We start from the raw sequence: 21872 nt of genomic DNA on the forward strand, positions 1-21872 counted from the left end.
GATGGCCATTTCATGGAACACTACACTTCAAGCTATATTTTCTCTGGATATAGGATTACTAATCTATTGGAGTCATATCCTTATGCACTATGGAAGCTTTCTGGACCCTTTAAAGAATTTTTAAATGTATATTTCCTGTGATCTAATATATAAAGTTGAGTGTATGTATGTATGTGTGTGTGTGTGTGTGTGTGTGTGTGTGTGTGTGTGTGTGTATGTATGTGTATGTCCGCTAAAGGAATCCGCGACGGCATTTACAGTCACGAAATTTTGCACAGACACCCCATGTGACTCAGGGAACGTCACAGACTATGTTTTGATGGGAAAATTTAATCCCGCGCTTTACAGTTACACTTCAAAAAAACCTGCCTCCATTAAAGTCAATGGAGCTGCGAGCTACATGTTATTAATACGAGCTGTGATTGGTTGCTATAGGAACAAAATTAAATGTTAGTATAAGAAGCTTATGTGTGAGGTAATAAGATGTTGGTGGGGAGACAGATAGAGAGAGACAGACAAACATAGGCACAGACAGAGTAAAAGGCAGACTGGGAAAGAGACAGGTAGACAGAGACAGACAGACAGGGAAAGATACAGAGAGAGAGAGAGAGAAATAGATCGTCAAAGAGACAGAAAGAGGCAGACAGTGACAGACACACCAATGTTAAGGATGACAGCGTTCCTCCGGGTAAAAAAAACATGAAATTCTTTATTCCATCAGTTGTGTGGATAAAAAATTGCATGTTTTTTCACCCGGAGGAACGCTGTCATTCTTAATATTGGTATGTTATTTCAAGTGATCCCTTGATCTTGGACATAAGCTCCTGAGGTGCTGATTGTGCTGTTGCACAGGCACATAAGTTTTGTAACCAAGGTGCTGTGGACTTTTCTTTTTTAGACTGACAGACACAGACAGACATGGAAAGAGACAGGCACAGACAAACAGGGAAAGAGACAGGCAGATAGGGAAAGAGACAGACAGACAGGGGAAGAGACAGAGAAAGAGACAGGGAAAGAGACAGGGAAAGAGACAGGGAAAGAGATAGGGACAAGGAAAATGACAGGGAAAGAGACAGAGACAGGAAAAGAGACAGACAGGGAATGAGATAAGAAAAGAGACAGAGACAGGGAAAGAGACAGAGACAGGGAAACAGACATAGACAAGGAAAGAGAGAGGGAAAGAGACAAGGAAAGAAACAGGAAGAGAGACAGGGAAAGAGACAGAAAGAGACAGGAAAAGAGACAGAGACAGGGAAAGAGACAGAGACAGGGAAACAGACATAGACAAGGAAAGAGACTGGGAAAGAGGCAGAGACAAGGAAAGAGTCAGGGAAAGAGACAAGGAAAGAGACAGGGAGATAGACAGGGAAAGAGACAGAGCAAGAGACAGGGAAAGAGACAAAGACAGGGAAAAAGACAGACAGGGAAAGAGACAGATGAGGAACAAGACAGATGGGGAATGAGACAGGCGGGGAATGAGACGGATGGGGAAAGAGACAGATGAGGAGAGAGACTGACAGACAGATACAGAGATAGAGACAGACAGACACAGAGATAAAGAGAGACAGACAAGCACAGACAGACACAGAGATAGAGACAGACAGACACAGAGATATAGAGACAGACAGAGAGATAGAGAGACAGACAGACACAGATATAGAGAGAGACAGACAGACAGGCAGACACAGAGATAGAGACAGACAGACACAAACATAGAGAGAGACGGAAAGACACAGACAGACACAGAGATAGAGAGAGACAGACATAGAGATAGAGACAGACATAGAGACTGACACAGAGACAGACAGAGAGAAAGACACAGACAGACAGACATGGATAGAGACAGACACACAGACAGAGACAAACAGGGAAAGAGACAGACACACAGACAGACACACAGAGACAAACAGAGATAGACAGAGACAGACAGAAAGAGACGGAGAGAGACCGACAGAGAGACAGACACACAGAGACAGAAAGACAGAGACAGACAGAGACAGACAGATAAAGACTGGGAGAGAAACAGTTACTATCCCGGGCAACGCCGGGTACTACAGCTAGAATATTGATAAAATATAGTATATTTTTGTATCCGCTTGCCCTGTAAAGTGTTTTCTTGTTTTGCGCATAGACATTACTATTTGAAAGCGTAAAGTCAGTTTTATTTATAGCCCACCCCTTGACTGTTGTCATTATTACAAAATAGTCAATGTGTTTAACTTCTGCAGTCAATACTTTTAATATTATGGTTTTTGGGTCTCTGTGCATAATTATTATTATACAATACCTATTTCTTTTAATAAATTTACAGTTCACAGGATTAAAGTTATAATTCTCAAATTCATTTCCTTGTGGCCACCTATTTATCCTGCTGTCTATTGGCTGTGACTGTCAATATGTTTGTAGTATAAATGAATAAGAGATTATGAAAAGGTCTAGTGTTTCTACCACAGTATATTTGCCCTCAGTGACTAATGCAGGATAATGCACTTTAATGAGTTAAGAGTGGTGGAATTAGTGAAATGACTGTTATAGTGTACATAAACATGGGCAAGGCATCTCCTAGTTACAATAGATAATGAGCTATGTATTTAATGAAAGCTCTAAGTTGTCCTTAGCGCCTAGAGAAGAACAAAAACCAAAGGTGCAACAGATAGATTTTGTAAGCCAAGTAAAATAGCTTGTCTACTTTTATTTTCCACATTTACTGTCTAAAGAAGTGTTTAAAAGCTCCGGACTTATAAAGCCTCCACTCATTTTCATACTTTTCCTATTACTTAAGGTTTAAACGATCTTTCCAGTGTTTAACACTGATGGCGTCTCATCGGTCCAATTTTACTATAAAGAAGCCCTCCTATGAATGTTTTTCCCCTAAACCTCTGTACATGTATATGTACTGTTGTGTCAGTGTGTTAATATACTAATCTTTCACCATCTTTTCCGGTTACGCTCCTCTTCTGAGTCACAAGATGGCCATTCAGACTATCCGGCTCACTCTGTGCTCTCTGTTTTGAGTTTGAAGTCTCCTCTACAATGTAAGCCTGTGGATCCTCATTCTGACACTCCTTAGGCTTACTTGTAAGAGACCCTTGTGGGTCACACTGGGCACAATGTAACCTGGAGAGCATGCAGAGAAGTGACATCACTAAGAGGAGCAGGACAAGTCCTGACACCAAAGAAGACGGCAATAGGTGAGTATGTCAACACACTGACACCACAGTACATACACAGGTTTAGGGGAAAAAGGTTTATGGCAGAACTTTCTTAAATAAGCCTGAGCTACAGTATCAGGCCTCACAATCACTTGCATATAAATACGGCGAGTGCAATGTGATTAAAAAAATTGCATTTGTGTCGCAACAATGTTATTCAGTGAGGCAGTGTTCTTCTGCAAGTTTTTCCTCAGTTGTAATTAGGCTGAGGAAAAAATCACAGCATGGTGAGTATGACTGCATATGTCGGAGGAGACTCACTAATGCAAGTCAATGGGTGTGAGAAAAAAATCGAAAAGCATACTGACCATCCGTCAGCTATCAAATGTTTATTCACACATCTCAAAGGAGAGAAAAAACTAATATGAAGATATATCTAGATGACAGAAATATATTAGAATAGATAGATAGATAGATAGATATCCTGCAAGAGTTATAAATTACCAACCCCCTACATTTAGAAACTTGTACTCATTAGTGATTAATGTGGTGTGTAGGCTTAATTAACTTAAGAAATAAAAAATTAAAAAAAACACATTTTGTCACTCCTATATTTGATAACCAGTAAAGGTAAAGCTCACAGCTAACAGCTGGTATCAGGCCGGGAAGGTCCTTGGTTATTGGGCCCTCCAAGCCTAAAAATGCCAGCCCGCAATCACCCCAGAAGTGGCACATCACATTAGATGTGCAAATTCTGGAGCTTTGCCTCGGCTCTTCCAATTGTCCTGGTACATTGGCAGTCGAGGTTGATGTCAGCTATGTAGTGTCAGCTGGCATCAAACTCTGTTGTTAGTAATGGAGAGGTCTCTATCAGACCCCCCCCATTACTAATCCAGTAAGTAGAAAGAAAAAAGTCACAAACACAAAAATAGTTTATTTTTAAAAAACACTCCCGGTCTTTTTCCTTGAATCACCAATTTATTTTTTAAAAAAACCCTTGCAGGTTCGACGTAGTCAAGGGAATTCAACACAGTCCAGGGAATCTGACGTAGTTCAGAAGTGGAAACCTGAGAAACATAAAATGTCCAGCGTTTCCCATGAGGTTCCTCGATTTTGTAGATTAATGGCTATGGAGCTTCAGAACAAGGTTCCATAGACTTTGAGCAGCAGCCACTCTTGGATCATACTGCGGTCCATGATTGTGATGAATGGTGATGTCAAGAACGTCAGCACTCATCACTGTGACATCTCATCAGTGATGAGCGGTGACGTTCATCACAGTAGCCAGTTGTCGAGGAGTGCAGCATGATCAGGTAGTGTCTGCTGCTCAAAGCCTATGTAGCATTGTTCTGAGTCTCCTTAGCCTTTGATCTATGGAGTCGAGGAATGTCGTGGGAAGCGCTTAACTACTTTAGACCTTTAATTTCTAATAAATTTGTGAATGAGGTATGGTCTCTTGTTTTTATATTTGTCTTTTTATGTTGCATAGGTCCAACGTAGTCAAGAGAATTCAACGTAGTTCAGGGAATCCAACGTAGTCCACAAGTGGAAACCTGAGAAACCTAAAGAGAGAAAAATAAGAACAAGAGACTGTCCCTCTTTCACCACGTAGTCCAAGGTTTCCCACGATGTTCCTCAATTCTGTAGATCAACGGCTATGGAGCTTCAGAACGAGGTTCCATAGACTTTGAGCAGCAACCACTCCTGGTTCATACTGCGGTCCATGACTGTGATGAACGGTGACGTCAAGAACGTCAGCAACACTCATCACTCTGACATCTCATCAGTGATGAGCAGTGATGTTCATCACAGTAGCAAGGTGTCGCGGAGTGGCTGCTGATCAAAGCCTATGTAGCATTGTTCTGAGTGTCCATAGCATTTGATCTATGGAGTCAAAGAATGTCATTTGAAGCATTGGACTAAGTTTGGACATTTTGCTTTCTAATAAATTGATGAATGAGGGTCAGTCTCTTATTTTTGTCTTTTTATGTTGCATAGGTCTCCATTTGTGAACTACGTCAGATTCCCTGGACTATGTCGGTTTCCCTGAACTATGTCAAACAAGGCTGAGACTACACAGCTGACACTAACCCCAACTACCATTACCTCGATTACCACGAAGGTAATCGGGAAGAGCCGAGGCAAGGTGCCAAAAATGGTGCATCTAATATGAAAGTCTATGGTGTGAATGAAAATCAAACAAAGTTATAAAACAAAGATTAACCCCTTAATGACCCATGACGTACTGGGTACGTCATGGATCATGTGCCGTTAAGCCCCGCCCCCTGCCGCGGGCAGGCGGCGGTGATCCGCGCACATATCAGCTGTTTTCAACAGCTGACATGTGTGCCTGCTAGCCGCGGGTGGAAGCGATTCCACCCGCGGCCATTAACCCCTTACATATCGTTGCCAAAATCTGGCAGCGATATGTATATGTGCGCCGCCATGACAGTCACTTACCCCACCCCCACCGGAAGTCACGTGACATGATCACGTGACTTTCGGTGGTTGCCATGGTAGCACAGGGTCATGTGATGACGTCTGTAGCTAACATGACTCACTTCCTCTCAATGCCGGAATACAGCCGGCATTAAAAGTAAAGCACCAAATCTGCAGTTCTCAGCTCTGTAGCTGAGATCTGCAGATAGTGCAGAGCGATCGGATTGCTGATCGCTATAGCCCCCCTAGGGGGACTAGTAAAATAATAAAAAAATTAAAAAAAAAAAATTTCAAATCTCCCCCCTTTCCCCCCATTGAAAATTAAAGGGTTAACAAAATAAAAAATATACACATATTTGGTATTGCCGCGTTCAGAAAGGCCCGATCTATCAAAATATAAAATCAATTAATCTGATCAGTAAATGGCGTAGCGGCAAAAAAATTTCAAACGCCAAAATTATGTTTTTTGGTCGCCGCAAATTTTGCGCAAAATGCAATAACAGGCGATCAAAACGTAGCATCTGCGCAAAAATGGTACCGTTAAAAACGTCAGGTCGAGACGCAAAAAATAAGCAGTCACTGAGCCTCAGATCCTGAAAAATAAGAACGCTACGGGTTTTGGAAAATGGCGCAAAACGTGCGCCACTTTTTTTGGACAAGCTTGTGAATTTTTTTTTAACCCCTTAAACCTATACATGTTTGGTGTCTACAAACTTGCACTGACTGAGGCATCACATAGATACATCAGTTTTACCATATAGTGAACACAGTGAATAAAATATCCCAAAAACTATTGTGCGATCACACTTTTTTTGCAATTTTTCCGCACTTGGAATTTTTTCGCCGTTTTCCAGTACACTATATGGTAAAACTTATGGTTTCATTTAAAAGTACAACTTGTCCCGCAAAAAACAAGCACTTACATGGCAAAGATTGATGGAAAAATAAAAAAGTTACGGCTCTCGGAAGAAAGGGAGCAAAAATCAAAAACGCAAAAAACGGAAAGTGCCTGAAGGGGTTACAGTAAATTGTGGCAGTTGATGCATGAATTTATCAATTAATTTATCTTCAGTATCTATATGGAAAGAATATTATTATTTTAGTGATTTTTTGACTATTTATATTTTATCATATGTTTCCATTAACAGAAGTTGAGAGGAAGCTTCAATTCCCCAGGTTTGTAAAGACACAAACCCAACAAAATGTAAAGACTTTAAATGCAGAATTAGAAGTGTTAAAACAGGAATTGGAAATTCAGAAGCTAAAACGTCACATTAAAACATCTGTTACTCAGCGAGCCAAACCCCAGCTGGAGATACTTCATCCAATGGTAATATTCAATGTTTTGTTCAAAATGTGGTAATAAATTGTTTAATTAGAAAAGTGTAAACAGACACTAGCCAAAAATCAATAATTTATTATAACTGATCCACAGGAAATGAATAAACCCGACACGCCAAATCTTGGCAGGCATTTTTTAAATCTCAGTCATGGACTAGAGCCCGCTCCATATGATCCAATGTGAGTATTACAAGGAATTATGTGCACTTAGCGTTCAATGATCACTATGATTACATTATGCTTCTTATGATGACAAACATAACTCAGCCTTTATACTTAATACCAGTGACTACTTTCGATATATAGTCTAATATGACGAAACTAGTAGAGTGGCAGTTTACATTTGAGCATAAGTTATCATTGTAATAAATGGTACAGTGCCTTAAAATCTCTTCATACCCCAGGCCGTGAACTATTCAACATTTTTTCAAGCTATACCCACAAACTTAAGAGTATTTTATTGGGATTTTATGTAATATACCAACAAAACATAGAAAGTATTTCAGAAGTTTAAAAGAAATGATACATGATTTTCTAAATATTTTAAAAATATTCATCTGAAAATTGTGACATGCATTTGTATATAACCCTCTGTAGTCTGATACCCCTAAATAAAATCCTGAGTTACCAATTGCCTAATAAAGATAGTTGTTCTTTGATGTTTAGTAACATTAGAGATCAAACTGCTTTACGAAAACCAAGGTCCACACCAGACAGGTCAGGGATAAAGGTATAAAGAGAGTTGTAACATCTGCCCGGGACCACAGACTCAAGATGGCTGTCATGGACAGACTAAAGGCTAGCCGCCCACTCAGCAGGATCCCAAGAACCCCAAAACCCTTTAACCCCTTTACAAGGATTTGGAATTACACAAGGTCCAGGAAATCACTGCCTATGGAAGGCTGCAATCCTGGAAGGAGTAGTCATCAGGCAGGATCCAAACCAGGAGGTACAGAAAGGGACAAAATCGGCAGGCAAGAGGGTGGTCAGGAATTCAGGCTAAGGTCAAACTGGAGATGGCAGCAAAGTACAGAACACGGCAGGCAGAAGAGTAGTCAGTGAACGGGCAAAAGGTCAGACACGGGGATCAAAAGTTCAGGAGCAGGGTGTGAACTAGAGATAAGCAGAACTACAAAACTATATCTGACAGGGACCAGCAGACAGGAGGGGGGGTTAGAAGGGTGTGGTGTCTTCCCATTGGCTGTAGCTGAACGGTGGTAAATTCAGCTGGAAGACACATGCCACCACAGTCAGCCAGTGGCACTGCAGATCTCAAGGAAACCCAGGTAAGTGGATGGGTGGAGCCTGCACCCACCCGAGCCACTGGCACTGACTCCTCCCCTATCACCAGCACTGTCCACAGCGGGAATACGGCGGCACCTGGTGACCAAAACAGAAGTTGCAGGAGTGGACTCCAGTGGGGACGTGTCAAAGCAGTTTTAGGTTATTAATAACTCAACCTCTGAACATCTTACAGAGCACTTTCCAATGCTGCCAAAGATAGGTAGCTACATGTACAGAAAATAAAATGTGGTGGCAGGCCAAAATATAGGTGTCATTTGTACGGTTGTCAAATTGGTTTACCGTAGTTAAACGTGTACATTAGTAGACATATATAGTTGTCTACTTTTTGGTTTAACAAACTTCGACCTCCTTCTCAAAAATGACAAAATAAGAAATTCTATATGCACGTACCAAAATGCCAGCACTTGCAACAAGGGAACTCTAAAGGTGTTTCATGGATGGATATAAGATTTGGCTACTAAAACAAATGAGCCAAAAAAAAATGTTGTAATATGCACTTTGTTAGGTACAGTGAAGGAAATAATTATTTGATCCCTTTCTGATTTTGAAAGTCTGCCCACTGGCAAAGACATGAACAGTCTATAATTTTAAGGGTAGGTTAATTTTAACAGTGAAAGATAGAATATCAAAAATAAAATCCAGCTTCAGCTCGCTCCATAAGTTTTCTATGGGATTAATGTCTGGAGACTCCACTCCATGAACTTAATGTGATTCTTTTTGAGCTACTCCTTTGTTGCCTTGCCTGTATGTTTTGGGTCATTGTCGTGCTGGAAGACCCAGCCATGACCCATATTTAATGTCCTGCCAGAGGGAAGAAGGTTGTCACTCAGGATTTTATGGTACATGGCTCCATCCATTGTCCCATTGATGCGGTGAAGTAGTCCTTAGCAGAGAAAGATCCCCAAAACATAACGTTTACACCTCTATACTTGACAAACACGGCAAGTTGAGTTAAGGCCAATGAGCTCAATTTTTGTCTCATCTGACCACAACACCTTCTTACAATCACTCTCAGAATTATCCAGGTGTTCATTGGCAAACTTCAGACGGGCCAGCTGCACATGTGCCTTCTTGAACAGTGGGACAATGCGGGCACTGCAGGATTTTAAGCCATTCCAATTTATTAGTCCAATTTATAGATTATTGTATTAGGGTCTTTTACTAACTAAATATATAATACATACTCTAATTGTTTAAAAAAATAAACTTTATTCTAATACAATTAAAAGCATTACATCCAAAAAGACAATACAAAATGTAAGACTAGAGTATACAATATTAATTTAACAGTTTGTTCTATATTTAATATACTAACTAACCCTGCACACTCCCTAAATAATTTCCTACCTACCCACGGAGGAACACCCTACGTTTTTTGGTGCCCCCGTTCAACGGAGGCTGTCCTTATTCAAATCCTACCTCCCCTCTACCCTTCTATCTTTGTAAGTTATCTGCCTAGTGGCCTATTTTCAGGGGTAGTTAGGATTTGAATAGGGGCAGCCTCTGTTGAACAAGGGAACCAAAAATGTAGGGTAGGTAGTATATTATATATATATACAGTATATATATAATACATACAGTATAGAACCTACTGTGTAATTTTGTATTGTCTTTTTGGGTATAATGGTTATAATTGTATTAAAATAAAGTTTATTTTTTAAACAATTAGGGTATATATTATATATTTAGTTATTTTAAGCCATTACGCTATAATGTGTTACCAATGGTTTTCTTGCTGACAATGGTCCCAGCTGCCTTGAGATCATTAACAAGTACCCCTGTGTAGTTTTAGGCTGATCTTTCACATTCCTCATGATCCTGGATATCCCACGAGGTGAGATTTTGCATGGAGCCCCAGATCCATTTTCTTACTATTGCACCAAAAGTTGTCTCCTTCTCACTCAGCGTCTTACTTATGGTTTTGTAGCCCATTACTGCCTTGTGCAGGTCTATGATCTTGTCTCTGACATCCGTAGAAAGCTCTTTGGTCTTGCCCGTGTTGTAGAGGTCTTTTATAGAGTTGAGCGCGGTTCGAGGTTCGAGGTTCTGCAGTTCGCGGCTCGAGTGATTTTGGGGGCTGTTCTAGATCGAACTAGAACTCGAGCTTTTTGCTAAAGCTCGATAGTTCTAGATACGTTCGAGAACGGTTCTAGCAGCAAAAAGACCAGCTAATTGCTAGCTGGCTTTCCGCTGTAATAGTGTAAGTCACTCTGTGACTCACACTATTATGAAATTTCAATGTATAGTGTGCGGGAACAGCGCATTCAGATCACTGCTGTATGGATTTTTTTTTTTTTCCTTGTCTTCCTTCCCTAAGCGCGCGCGTGTAGTGGGGCGGGCCAGCATGTCAGCCAATCCCAGACACACACACAGCTAAGTGGACTTTTAGCCAGAGAAGCAACGGCATGTGTGATAGGATGTCCATGTCACATGTCCCTGCATTATAAAAACGGACATTTTCCTCCAGCACGCCATTATCTGCCTTCTGCGTCCTTGGTGTCAGTCATCACTGGCGCAGCTCCTATCTCCGATACTGCTGTGTACGCTCCATACACAGCGAGGCTACACAATAGGGATAGAAGTTTCTATCAGTCCTTTTAAGGGCTAATCCCAGCAGGGTCAGAGCCATAGGTGACAGGTCCGTGAAAACAGAGTTTAACAGCTACACAAGATGACAGCGTCTGTGTAGCTAAGGTCAGGGATTTCCTCGCTGCATTTCCCCATTAGGAGGGATAGAAAGGCAGGCTTCCTTTCCTCTACCCAGAGACCCACAACCCTGCCACTGTACCCTCCTGCCATTTGCACACTCAAACTCATTGTTACTAAGCCATTATACTAGCAAACACTGAGTGAACTTAGTGGCATCCTAAACGTGGCTGTTGGACTTCTGTATTGTCCCACTAGTGCAAAGATATTTGCAGCACGTCTGCCTGCATTGCACACTCAAACTGATAGTTACTAAGCCATTATACTAGCAAACACTGAGTAAACTTAGTGGCATCCTAAAAGTGGCTGTTGGACTTCTGTATTGTCCCACTAGTGCAAAGATATTTGCAGCACGTCTGCCTGCATTGCACACTCAAACTGATAGTTACTAAGCCATTATACTAGCAAACACTGAGTGAACTTAGTGGCATCCTAAAAGTGGCTGTTGGACTTCTGTATTGTCCCACTAGTGCAAAGATATTTGCAGCACGTCTGCCTGCATTGCACACTCAAACTGATAGTTACTAAGCCATTATACTAGCAAACACTGAGTGAACTTAGTGGCATCCTAAAAGTGGCTGTTGGACTTCTGTATTGTCCCACTAGTGCAAAGATATTTGCAGCACGTCTGCCTGCATTGCACACTCAAACTGATAGTTACTAAGCCGTTATACTAGCAAACACTGAGTGAACTTAGTGGCATCCTAAACGTGGCTGTTGGACTTCTGTATTGTCCCACTAGTGCAAAGATATTTGCAGCACCTGTGCTGGACACCCTCCTGCTCTGTTTTTAATAAGCTATAATGATAGCAAAAAATACTGCCATTTAGTGGCATCATAGAACTGGCTGTTGTATTTCATTATTGTCCCACTGGTGCCAAGCTATTTCTAGCACCTGTGCAGGACACCCTCATGCACATTTTGCTACGCTAATGTTATAGCAAACTCAGGAAATTCATTGCTGCATTTGATAATTCGGAGGGATAGAAAGTGAGGCTTCCTTTAGCTTTTCCTTCTGTTCATAGACAGCATCTCCAAGTCCACACCCGAAGAGCAATTTCTCCTCCACGTGTAAGTGTGGAGAGGCAGCTAGTGCGCATGCGTGTGCCGATTTACCCCAGCTGCAGCCTAACTACAGTGTTTCGCCTAGTGAGTATGCTCAGCCTGACTGTGCCATTCCTGAGGCTAAGTCTTCATTTCGGGATACAGCGCATGCTCCCACACTTAGTGCGAAAAGCCTCTTTGCACAGGTACTTGCATTCCGTGCCGGGTCTAAGTCCTATTTTGTGCCTAGACACCATGCTAATGCTGATAGTCTTTTTTCAGAGACTGTATTTCATGCAACTGACCATGCTCAGGCACTTACTGCATCAGAGACTAGGTCCGGTAATGAACTCTTTGGCCCTGCCCCTGATGTGGGGGGCCCATATAGACCACAGGGCATCAGGTGTCCTGACGATGTGGCCAGGCCACTCCCAAATGGCTTGCAGTGGCCCGCCCCTATGACTTGTCACCTCATTATTGATGGTCAGACGATGACTGGTGAGGTGTTTGTGTCGTGGCAGCCATGAGGTCATTATTGAAGTTGCGGTTCCAAATAGGACGCTAGTTATGCCACTCATGACGTGTCACTCTGCTTTTGTCTCCAGGAGGTGCATTGTGGTCCACCCTGCTTTGGGGAGGAAGGTTATAAAACGGGCTGGAGCCAACAAGGAGGTGCGCAGTCTTCTATTATGCTCCGAAAGAGCACACCTCCATGTGTTGAACCCATTGCGGCTATAGGCCAGAGGTAGGCAAGGATACGGCGTCGATGCAGGCCGCCACCACAGTTGGTAACGCAGAACGGTTAAGACCAGCTCCTGTCCTACCAGTCCTGCTTGTGCAGCCCAGTGGCATTAACAGGCCTGCTGCTGCTGATGCGCCTGCTGTCCACAGGTGTGGCCCCAATGCACATGGTCAGCGTACTCAATGGCCCCTGTGATGTTAACAGGGAGTTCCTGGACTGGGTGGGCGTGTGGACCCTGTGACGCTAACAGGGCTCCCAGTCTCAAGATCCAAGTGGCGTCTAACTCGGTTCAATCAACTATTAGTTTCATAGCCACACAGATCTGTATCCTCCACCTAACCTTCCAGTTGCCAATCTCTCCTTTTCCATCTGGGAGCACGGTGGTCATTGACTGCTGATGGGGATATATACCTTTCTCTTTCTTTTCTTATTAATTTTCGTTACATAGCGGTAATATAGTATATACCACCTTATCCAAATCTGCCAGTCCCACTGTAACAGATGGTGTTTCTTCATCAAATGTTACTTTTGCTTAACCAACAAACCCACGGACAAAAACTTTTTTCCCCTTTCCAACACACCTGTTCCCCTTTCCACCAGCATTTGTCCTTTTTCAACTCATTTGGTATATGACCAAAAGTGCAACTCTGCAGGGACACCGTACTCAATGCCATCTCAGCCCAGCAGCCAGCCCTCGGTCCCTCAGATGTGGACAAGTAAAAGACCATTTCCTCCTATCCATGACAAGGCGTTGAGATTCACTCTGTGCAGCACTGGTGTTTACTGGAAAAGCAGATCTAAGAATCCGTACCACCTTCTGCAGATACTCCTGTATACGTGCGTCCCTTTCTATGGCAGGAATTATTTCGCCAAATTTTGTCTTGTACCGGGGATCTAACAGTGTGGCAACCCAGTAGTTAGCATTACTTCGAATTCGTACAATCCGAGGGTCATGTTGTAGGTAGTGCAGCAAGAAGGTGCTCATGTGTCTTGTGCATCCAGGAGGACCAAGTCCTTTGTGTGTTGGTGGCAGAGAGGTGAGAATCGTGCCTCCTTCCTCTGCCCTCTCCCCCCAACCTCGCACAACCGAAATGTGAGCAAGCTCTCACTCATCTGCTGAGTCTTCCATGCCCATCGCCAGTTCGTCCTCCATTTCTTCATGGGCTCCTGCACCTTCCTCAACAATTTTTGCTTATACTATGCACCCTTGTTAATCCCTATCCCCCACCATGACTGCCGCCTAGGTGCCGCTCACCGTATGGACCTTGTAGATCTTATTATCCCTTCTGCATATGACTCCTCCTGTACTTCCTCACCTTCCTCTTGGACCAACACCTGACTCCGAATAATGCTTACAGTGTGCTCCATCTTGTAGATTACCAGAATTGTCATGCTGAGAATGGCATCGCCAGTGCTAAACATCTTCGTCGACATTTGTAAACTGTGTAGAAGGGTGCATAGGTCCTTGATCTGACAACACTCCAGCAGCGTGATCTGCTCCACCTCTGGATCAAGTTAGCCCAGGGTATATGTCATACCGTATTTCAGCAGGGCTCTGCGGTGCTGCCACACACGCTGCAACATGTGCAGATTCCAATTCCTGCGTGTCGGAACATCGCATTTCCGGCGTTTAACCGCCAGACCCTAATACTTCAGGAGCGATGAAAGTTGTTGAGCTGCTGGGTGCGAAGGATGAAAGTGAACACATAGCAGCGTGCCCGCTGCACAAGGCCATGTAGGCCGGGATGGTATTTTAAAAATTGCTGGAGAATCAGATTCAACACGTGAGCCATACAAGGCACATGTGTCACATTGCCCTGACGAAGGGCCGCAGACAGGTTTGCATCATTGCCGCACACGGCTGTTAAGTCACCAACGTAGTCCACTCAATCAATTTGTACTCCGGTCGCCAGGTGACAACGTGTTCCTTTCGTGCATAGTGCTGATGATGGGAAAGGAGTCGATGCCTGCGGCGCAGGTGGACGCAGGTTATGGTCACCCACTGGGTTGCGTTACCTTGACAGATACAGAACCACAGGCTGAATGTAGGTGGTGGGTATCTCACAGATGAAGTACCATCATTCAGCTACAACCAATGGGAAGACACCACACCCTTTTTTAGGCCCCTCCTGTCTGCAGACCACTGCCAGACAAAGCTATGAACCTCTTGTTACTGTTACCCCCAGTTCAGTTTTATGAGTTTGTGGGCTTGTTACCTGACTACTTTTCCTGCTTGCTGTTTATGTACCTCGTTGGCCGATCCGCATTTCACCTCTGCTTGTTTTCTGATTAAGTCCTGGCCATCCCATTCTGTTCCTCTTCCTCAATTAATGTTTTTTGACCCTGCATGACTACTATTCTCTGGAACTGCAGCCTTCCACAGGTATTGATCAACTTGGGCCCTGTGTAATTCCAAATCACTGTATAGGGGTTAAAGGGTTTCAGGGTTCTGGGTGTCCAGCTTGGTGAGTGGCTTCCCTCTAGCCTATCCTTTACAGCCCATCTGAGTGTGTCGATCCAGGCAGGCGTTACACCGTGCCCTCTGCAGAAGGCCATGTAGGCCGGGATAGTGTTTTAAAAATTGCTGGACAACCAGGTTCAACACGTGAGCCATACAAGGCACGTGTGTCACATTGCCCTGAAGAAGGGTCGCAGACTGGATTGCATCATTGTCGCACCCGACCTTCCCTGACTGCTGGTTGAGTGGAGACAACGATTGATGAAACTCGGTCTCACTCTCCAGAGCTAACCGTCCACAATTCCTCAGCGGTGTCTCACATTTCCCCTACATTTCAAAGTAAACATTTGACCGCCTGATGGCCTTGAGCTCTGCTGCCAGCATAGTAAGGAGGTGTGTGGGATTCCTTGGGCGCAGTTACAAGGAAGGGTGGCCTGACCACACAAGGTTTGGGCCGAGGTGGAGGACCCACACGAGGTTGAGGAGGCAGAAGCAGTGGAGGAACTTGTACATACAGAGGAAGGATTGACACACAAGTCGTGGGGACGGCAAGACTTGTACAGCAAACCCTTCTCCATCTCTCACCATAGTTACCCAGTGCCCAGTCAGCAACATGTAACTCCCCTGTCCATGCTTACTGGTCCAAGTATCTGTGGTGAAATGCACCCTGTCACACACAGAGTTTCTCAAGGAATCGTTGAGGTTGTGTGCGACCTGCTGTGGTAGCGCGGGCACGCCTTTCTTGGAGAAGGAGTGACGACTGGCCATCGGCTCTTGGGGCACTGCAATGGGCATAAGGTCTCGAAAATCCTCGGTCTCAAAAGGGTGTAAAGGCAGCCTTTCTGTTGCAGATGATGAAACTCAACCTCTTAGGCATGTCATGCCCTTCGAAAATCATGTAAAACACAGCGAGGGGACTCCAACCACAGTCTCCATCATTGCCACTAATTGGGCCACACACACCCCACTTGACTGGCATCAGTTGACCCTCCTTTTCAAAATGAAAAAGATGCTTTGCATGAAGCACTCTCAAAAATACATGTGCCTTTCGCCTCCCCTGGCTGAGCCAGGGGAAGAAAAGTCCTCTGAGAGCAATGACTTGTACATCTTGGTTCTTTTTTCAAAAGCGAGGGGACTCCAACCACAGTCTCCCTCGTTTCCACTAATTGGGCCACACACACCCCACTTGACTGGCATCAGTTGTCCCCCCTTTTCAAAATGAAAAAGATGCTTTGCATGAAGCACTCTCAAAAATACGCGTGCCTTTCACCTCCCCTGGCTGACCCAGGGGAAGAAAAGTCCTCTGAGAGCCATGACTTGTTCATCTTGGTTCTTTTACAAACACAGCGAGGGGACTCCAACCACAGTCTCCCTCGTTTCAACTAATTGGGCCACACACACCCCACTTGACTGGCATCAGTTGACCCCCGTTTTCAAAATGAAAAAGATGCTTTGCATGAAGCACTCTCAAAAATACACATGCCTTTCACCTCCCCTGGCTGAGCCAGGGGAAGAAAAGTCCTCTGAGAGCCATGACTTGTTCATCTTGGTTCTTTTAGAAACACAGCGAGGGGACTCCAACCACAGTCTCCCTCGTTTCCACTAATTGGGCCACACACACCCCACTTGACTGGCATCAGTTGACCCCCCTTTTCAAAATGAAAAAGATGCTTTGCATGAAGCACTCTCAAAAATACGCATGCCTTTCACCTCCCCTGGCTGAGCTAGGGGAAGAAAAGTCCTCTGAGAGCCATGACTTGTTCATCTTGGTTCTTTTTTCAAAAGCGAGGGGACTCCAACCACAGTCTCCCTCGTTTCCAATAATTGGGCCACACACACCCCACTTGACTGGCATCAGTTGATCCCCCTTTTCAAAATGAAAGAGATGCTTTGCATGAAGCACTCTCAAAAATATGCGTGCCTTTCGCCTCCCCTGGCTGACCCATGGGAAGAAAAGTTCTCTGAGAGCCATGTCCACATTGTCAGTGGACAGACACGTGTGCTTATCTGCCAGCAGACCCCCAGCAGCACTGAAGACAGGTTCCGAGAGAACGCTGGCTGCAGGACACGACAAGATCCTCAAGGCGTACGTGGCAAGCTCAGGCAATTTATCCAGATTGGAAGCCTAAAATGAGCAGGGCTCAAGTTGCACAATAATGGCATCGATGTTTCCTTGCATATACTCATATATCTGTGTGTCCTCCTCTTTTTCCTTGTCCAGCTCTTTTGTTTTCGCATGAGTATATGTCCTTGTCACTTTCCCATGTGTTTGTGTTGTGTTGTGAGTTGTTTGTCACCTTTTGGACACCTTTTGAGGGTGTTTTCTAGGTGTTTTTCTGTGTTTGTGATTGCCTGCCATTGTTTCCTATGCGGTTCGAGTTCGGTTCGTCGAACCGAACTCGAATGGGACCTCCGTTCGACGAACCGAACTCGAACCGAACCACGGCAGGTTCACTCATCTCTAGTCTTTTATACAGGTGACAATTTAATACAGTTGTCTTAAGTGCAGGTAGCAAGTTGATTAGAACTTCCAAGTGGTCTGTAGGAGCCAGAACTCTTAATGGTTGGTAGAGGATCAAATACTTATTACTCCCTCCAAAATACAAATAAATTTATATAATTTATACAATGTGATTTTCTGGATTTTATTTTGGATATTCCATCTCTCAGTGTGAAAATTAACCTATCCTTAAAATTATAGACTGTTCATGTCTTTGTCAGTGGGTAAATGTACAAAATCAGCAAGGGATCGAATAATTATTTCCCTCACTGTAGATAATCACAGTTAAATCTTTCAATTTTGTGGAATTTTGTTTTGTATTTTTAAAATACAATTATTCCCACATTAACAAAAAGGATTGAACAGACTAAAAAATTAGAAAACTCATTGTAGTTGTTTGTGACAAGCAAGCACACTGTGTCAGACTGTAACGGATTTCCTTTTTTTCCCTGTGGCTTGCTGTTGCTTTCTAGTGCATTAAAAATGGGGAAAAAGTGAAATTGTAATTCAAATGCAGCAGGACAAATTCATCTACACTGTATCACTTTTCAATCACAATGAATATCTCACTGCCGCTGGCACCTCTCTCTCCGCTTATCAATTCAATCTGTGTATTAATAGCAAACTACTGGACTCACCTACTTTTCTGCTGTAGTTGTAACTCATAATACTGTCTAAAGTATTTGTGTAATGTTTTAGGGCTTTCTCTTCCTGTCTTTATTGCTGCGCTGTGAGCTCTGACATACTCTCACTATCCTAATTGACTTTTAAATAACTACCTCATTCCTGGAATCTGCTTTTATGCAGGCTGTTATAGTCTCTCCTGATTGGTTGCGCTATACCATGCGATATGTTAGAAATTCTACGGTCATGCTTGAAATCATGTGAGCTGTCTGTGGCTGATACAGTCTTCTGCAATGTATAAGATACTAACAAACTTTTTTTTTTTTTTGGGGTGATTCATGAGAATCGAATTGCAAATTGTTCAAATTCACCGGGACCTCTGATATGATATTCAATACAAATTTGATTTGCATTGAATTAATTCACTCATCTCTAGAAACCACAACCATTTATTTTCCCCTTACAATAGGTTTATTGTCTCAAACCAATGAATGGCAGGACTCTGTATACACTTAAATTTATGCAAATATTAATTATATGAAATCTAAACTTCATTGCTCATATAAAGAATATACTTATAAAATGAAAGTACAGGGTGGGCCATAAGTATGGCTACACCCTGATAAAATGGAAGTGGTTGCTGATATCAGCTTACCGTTTGTGGCATATTAGTACATGGGAGGGGCCAAACATTTGAGGCTGGGTGACGCCCATGGTGGCCAGCTGCAATGCCGCAATTTTGAATTCAATTTTAATTTTTTCAATGGGAAGGGGATTATGTGATGCATCAAACAAATGGAGAATTGCACAAGAAAAATAATGGTGTGCTCATTTTTAACATAGTTTTATTCATTATCGAGTTGTTGACATGTTTGATATGGAACAATGACAGCAACCCACTAAAGGATGTGCTCAAAGTGCTGCCCATTGTTTTGAATTGTCAATGCGATTCTCTTCTCCCACTCTTGTCACCCCGAGAGCAATACTGGAGATCCAGGATCCAGGATGTGGGGCACCTGAAACAACGGATACAGGAAGCCTGTGGTAGCATTTCTTCTGCAGTGTTGCTTTCAGTGTGTCAATAGTGGGAGAAGATAATCGCGTTGACAATTCAACACAATGGGCAGCACTTTGAGCACATCCTTCTGAACTGAACTTCAAACTTACAAAACCAAACATGAGGCTTTTGAATGACTTTTTAATCACCAAGCCCAGGTCTATGGACAAGCAATTCAAGATCTACGTAGTACCTTGCAGGCACTAACGGATCGGCTTGCTATCCTGTAAAATCAGTCTTCTGCTTCAGCAGTCTCCCTACCTGCAATCATGCCTAAGTTGCCATCATTTAGATTTAGTGGAGACCGCGACAAATTCCGGGGTTTCCTCAACCAGTGTTGACTATATTTCGACGCAAATGCCACTCAGTTTCCTACGGACCGATCCAAGGTATTGTGCATCATTATGTTACTTACTCATAAAGCCATTGCTTGGGCTAATCCATTAATTGAGACTGATGATTCCCGGCTGAATCACTTAGAAGAGTTTCTTGAAGCTATGAGTCAAATGTTTGATGATCCCAATCGTGACGCCACAGCCGAGTCTGCCTTACTAGTAGTACGCCAAAGCCGACGCCCTGTAACCGAATATGCGATGGACTTTAAAAGATGTGCCGTTGATACTGATTGGAATAACGTAGCAAAATTATCATTTTTCAGAAAAGGACTATCCAATTCATTAAAAGATGAGCTTGCCCGTGGTGAGACCCCAGTACAATTGGATGCGTTTATTAATCATTGCTTTTGGACTGACACCCGACTATCCAAAAGGCGACAGGAGAAATGGGCTGCCTGGAGTTATGACATTAATCAAACTACCTCTCCCTCTGTTGTCATGCCCAGGGAGGCCCAAAAGAGAAGTCCCCGAGAACCTGGCACTGAATCTATGCAGATAGACTCCATCTTGAAACAGGAAAGTGCAGAGGGAAGGGAGTGTAGGTTCCGGGACAATTTGTGCCTTTACTGTGGAAAGTCGGATCACTTCCTGATCAACTGCCCTAGCCGCTCTCGGAAGTTAGTTGCAGCTCTGACAGATCTCGACTTCTCTGATGCAGACTCCACTATCTCAGAGCCAGAGACACCAGAGAAGACAGCTGTCCATTCCATCTCAGCAGTGGCCCCTCAACTTAATGGAGGAAATAAGGACTCTCATTGTTTTCTTCCAGTCAAGCTCCTAATCAACTCACAGTGGATTTCCACCTCTACTATGGTAGACTCGGGGGCTAGTGGCACTTTCATGGATCTATCTTTTGCTCGGAAACATGGGGTTAAATGTCACACAAAATCCTCACCTGTGGTTATGCAGACAGTTGATGGCTCCCCATTAAGCTCAGGGCTAGTGGATCAGGAAACAGTGCCACTTGAAATCCTCATAACTCCTTGTCACCGTGAATACTTCCATTCCTATTAATTTCTTCTCCACATTTTCCTGTCATCCTGGGTCTACCCTGGTTGCAAGTGCAGAATCCAACCATTAACTGGGAAACTAAAGAAGTAATCTTTTCATCTGACAAAACTCCTCTGGTAGCTTCATCTGAACCAGGTTCAAATGTTTCCATGGACGATAGCAAGGCAACAGGGTTACCTCCTGCATGCAGTTACTTTACAGAGCCCAGAATTACAGGCCCTCAAGGACTATATCGATGTAAATTTAGCCAAGGGATTTATACGTCCATCCTCCTCACCGGTGGGTGCACCCATATTCTTTGTAAAAAATAAAGATGGCTCCTTAAGACCCTGCATAGATTACCGTGAGCTTAATAAAATTACCATCAAGAATCGCTACCAACTACTCTTGATTCCAGAGCTCCTAGAAAGAGTACGACATGCAAGGATCTGTACCAAATTAGACCTAAGAGGCACATACGGCACATAGTCTGCATAAGACCTGGGGATGAATGGAAGACTGCCTTCAGATCCCGTTACGGACATTTTGAGTATTTAGTGATGCCTTTTGGTCTCTGTAATGCTCCAGACACCTTCCAACACCTCGTCAACTACATTTTTAGAGACCTCCTGGACCAGTTTGTAATAGTCTATCTCGATGACATCTTGATCTTTTCCAACTCAGTGGAAGAACACCAGCGGCATGTGGCACTTGTTTTGGAACGATTAAGACAGAATCGATTCTACATTAAGATCAAAAAATTGAATTTCACCAAGATGAGATACAATTCCTTGGTTACATTATATCTCCCCTCAAGATCTATGCATGGACTCTAGTAAGATTAAGGCGATTATGGGCTGGCCGACTCCTAAAAGCGTAAAACAAGTTCAACGCTTTATCGGCTTTGCTAATTTTTATAGACGTTTCATTAAAAACTTTTCGGAGATCTCCCTTCTCCCATCACACAACTAAGAAGGGAATACGTCTTTGCATGGTCCCCTGAAGCAGAGAAATCCTTTTCCTGTTTAAAATCCAAGTTTACGACAGCCCCTGTGTTAATCCATCCTGACTCAGAACTTCCTTTCATTATGGAAGTCGATGCCTCTGATTGTGCTATAC

At 43.3% G+C, this 21872-nt stretch overlaps 1 protein-coding gene across 1 annotated transcript in view; it reads left to right on the plus strand.

The window, feature by feature from the left end:
• LOC142295485 (coiled-coil domain-containing protein 17-like) overlaps positions 1 to 21872 on the plus strand; it is a 122424-nt gene that overhangs the window by 78204 nt on the left and 22348 nt on the right. Inside the window, exons 8-9 of the mRNA XM_075338593.1 lie at positions 6740 to 6921; positions 7027 to 7112. Coding sequence (XP_075194708.1) covers positions 6740 to 6921; positions 7027 to 7112 — 268 coding nt within the window. The remainder of the gene's footprint in view (positions 1 to 6739; positions 6922 to 7026; positions 7113 to 21872) is intronic.

This window comes from Anomaloglossus baeobatrachus, chromosome 1 (genome assembly GCF_048569485.1).
Source record: "Anomaloglossus baeobatrachus isolate aAnoBae1 chromosome 1, aAnoBae1.hap1, whole genome shotgun sequence".
NCBI classification, from domain to species: domain Eukaryota; kingdom Metazoa; phylum Chordata; class Amphibia; order Anura; family Aromobatidae; genus Anomaloglossus; species Anomaloglossus baeobatrachus.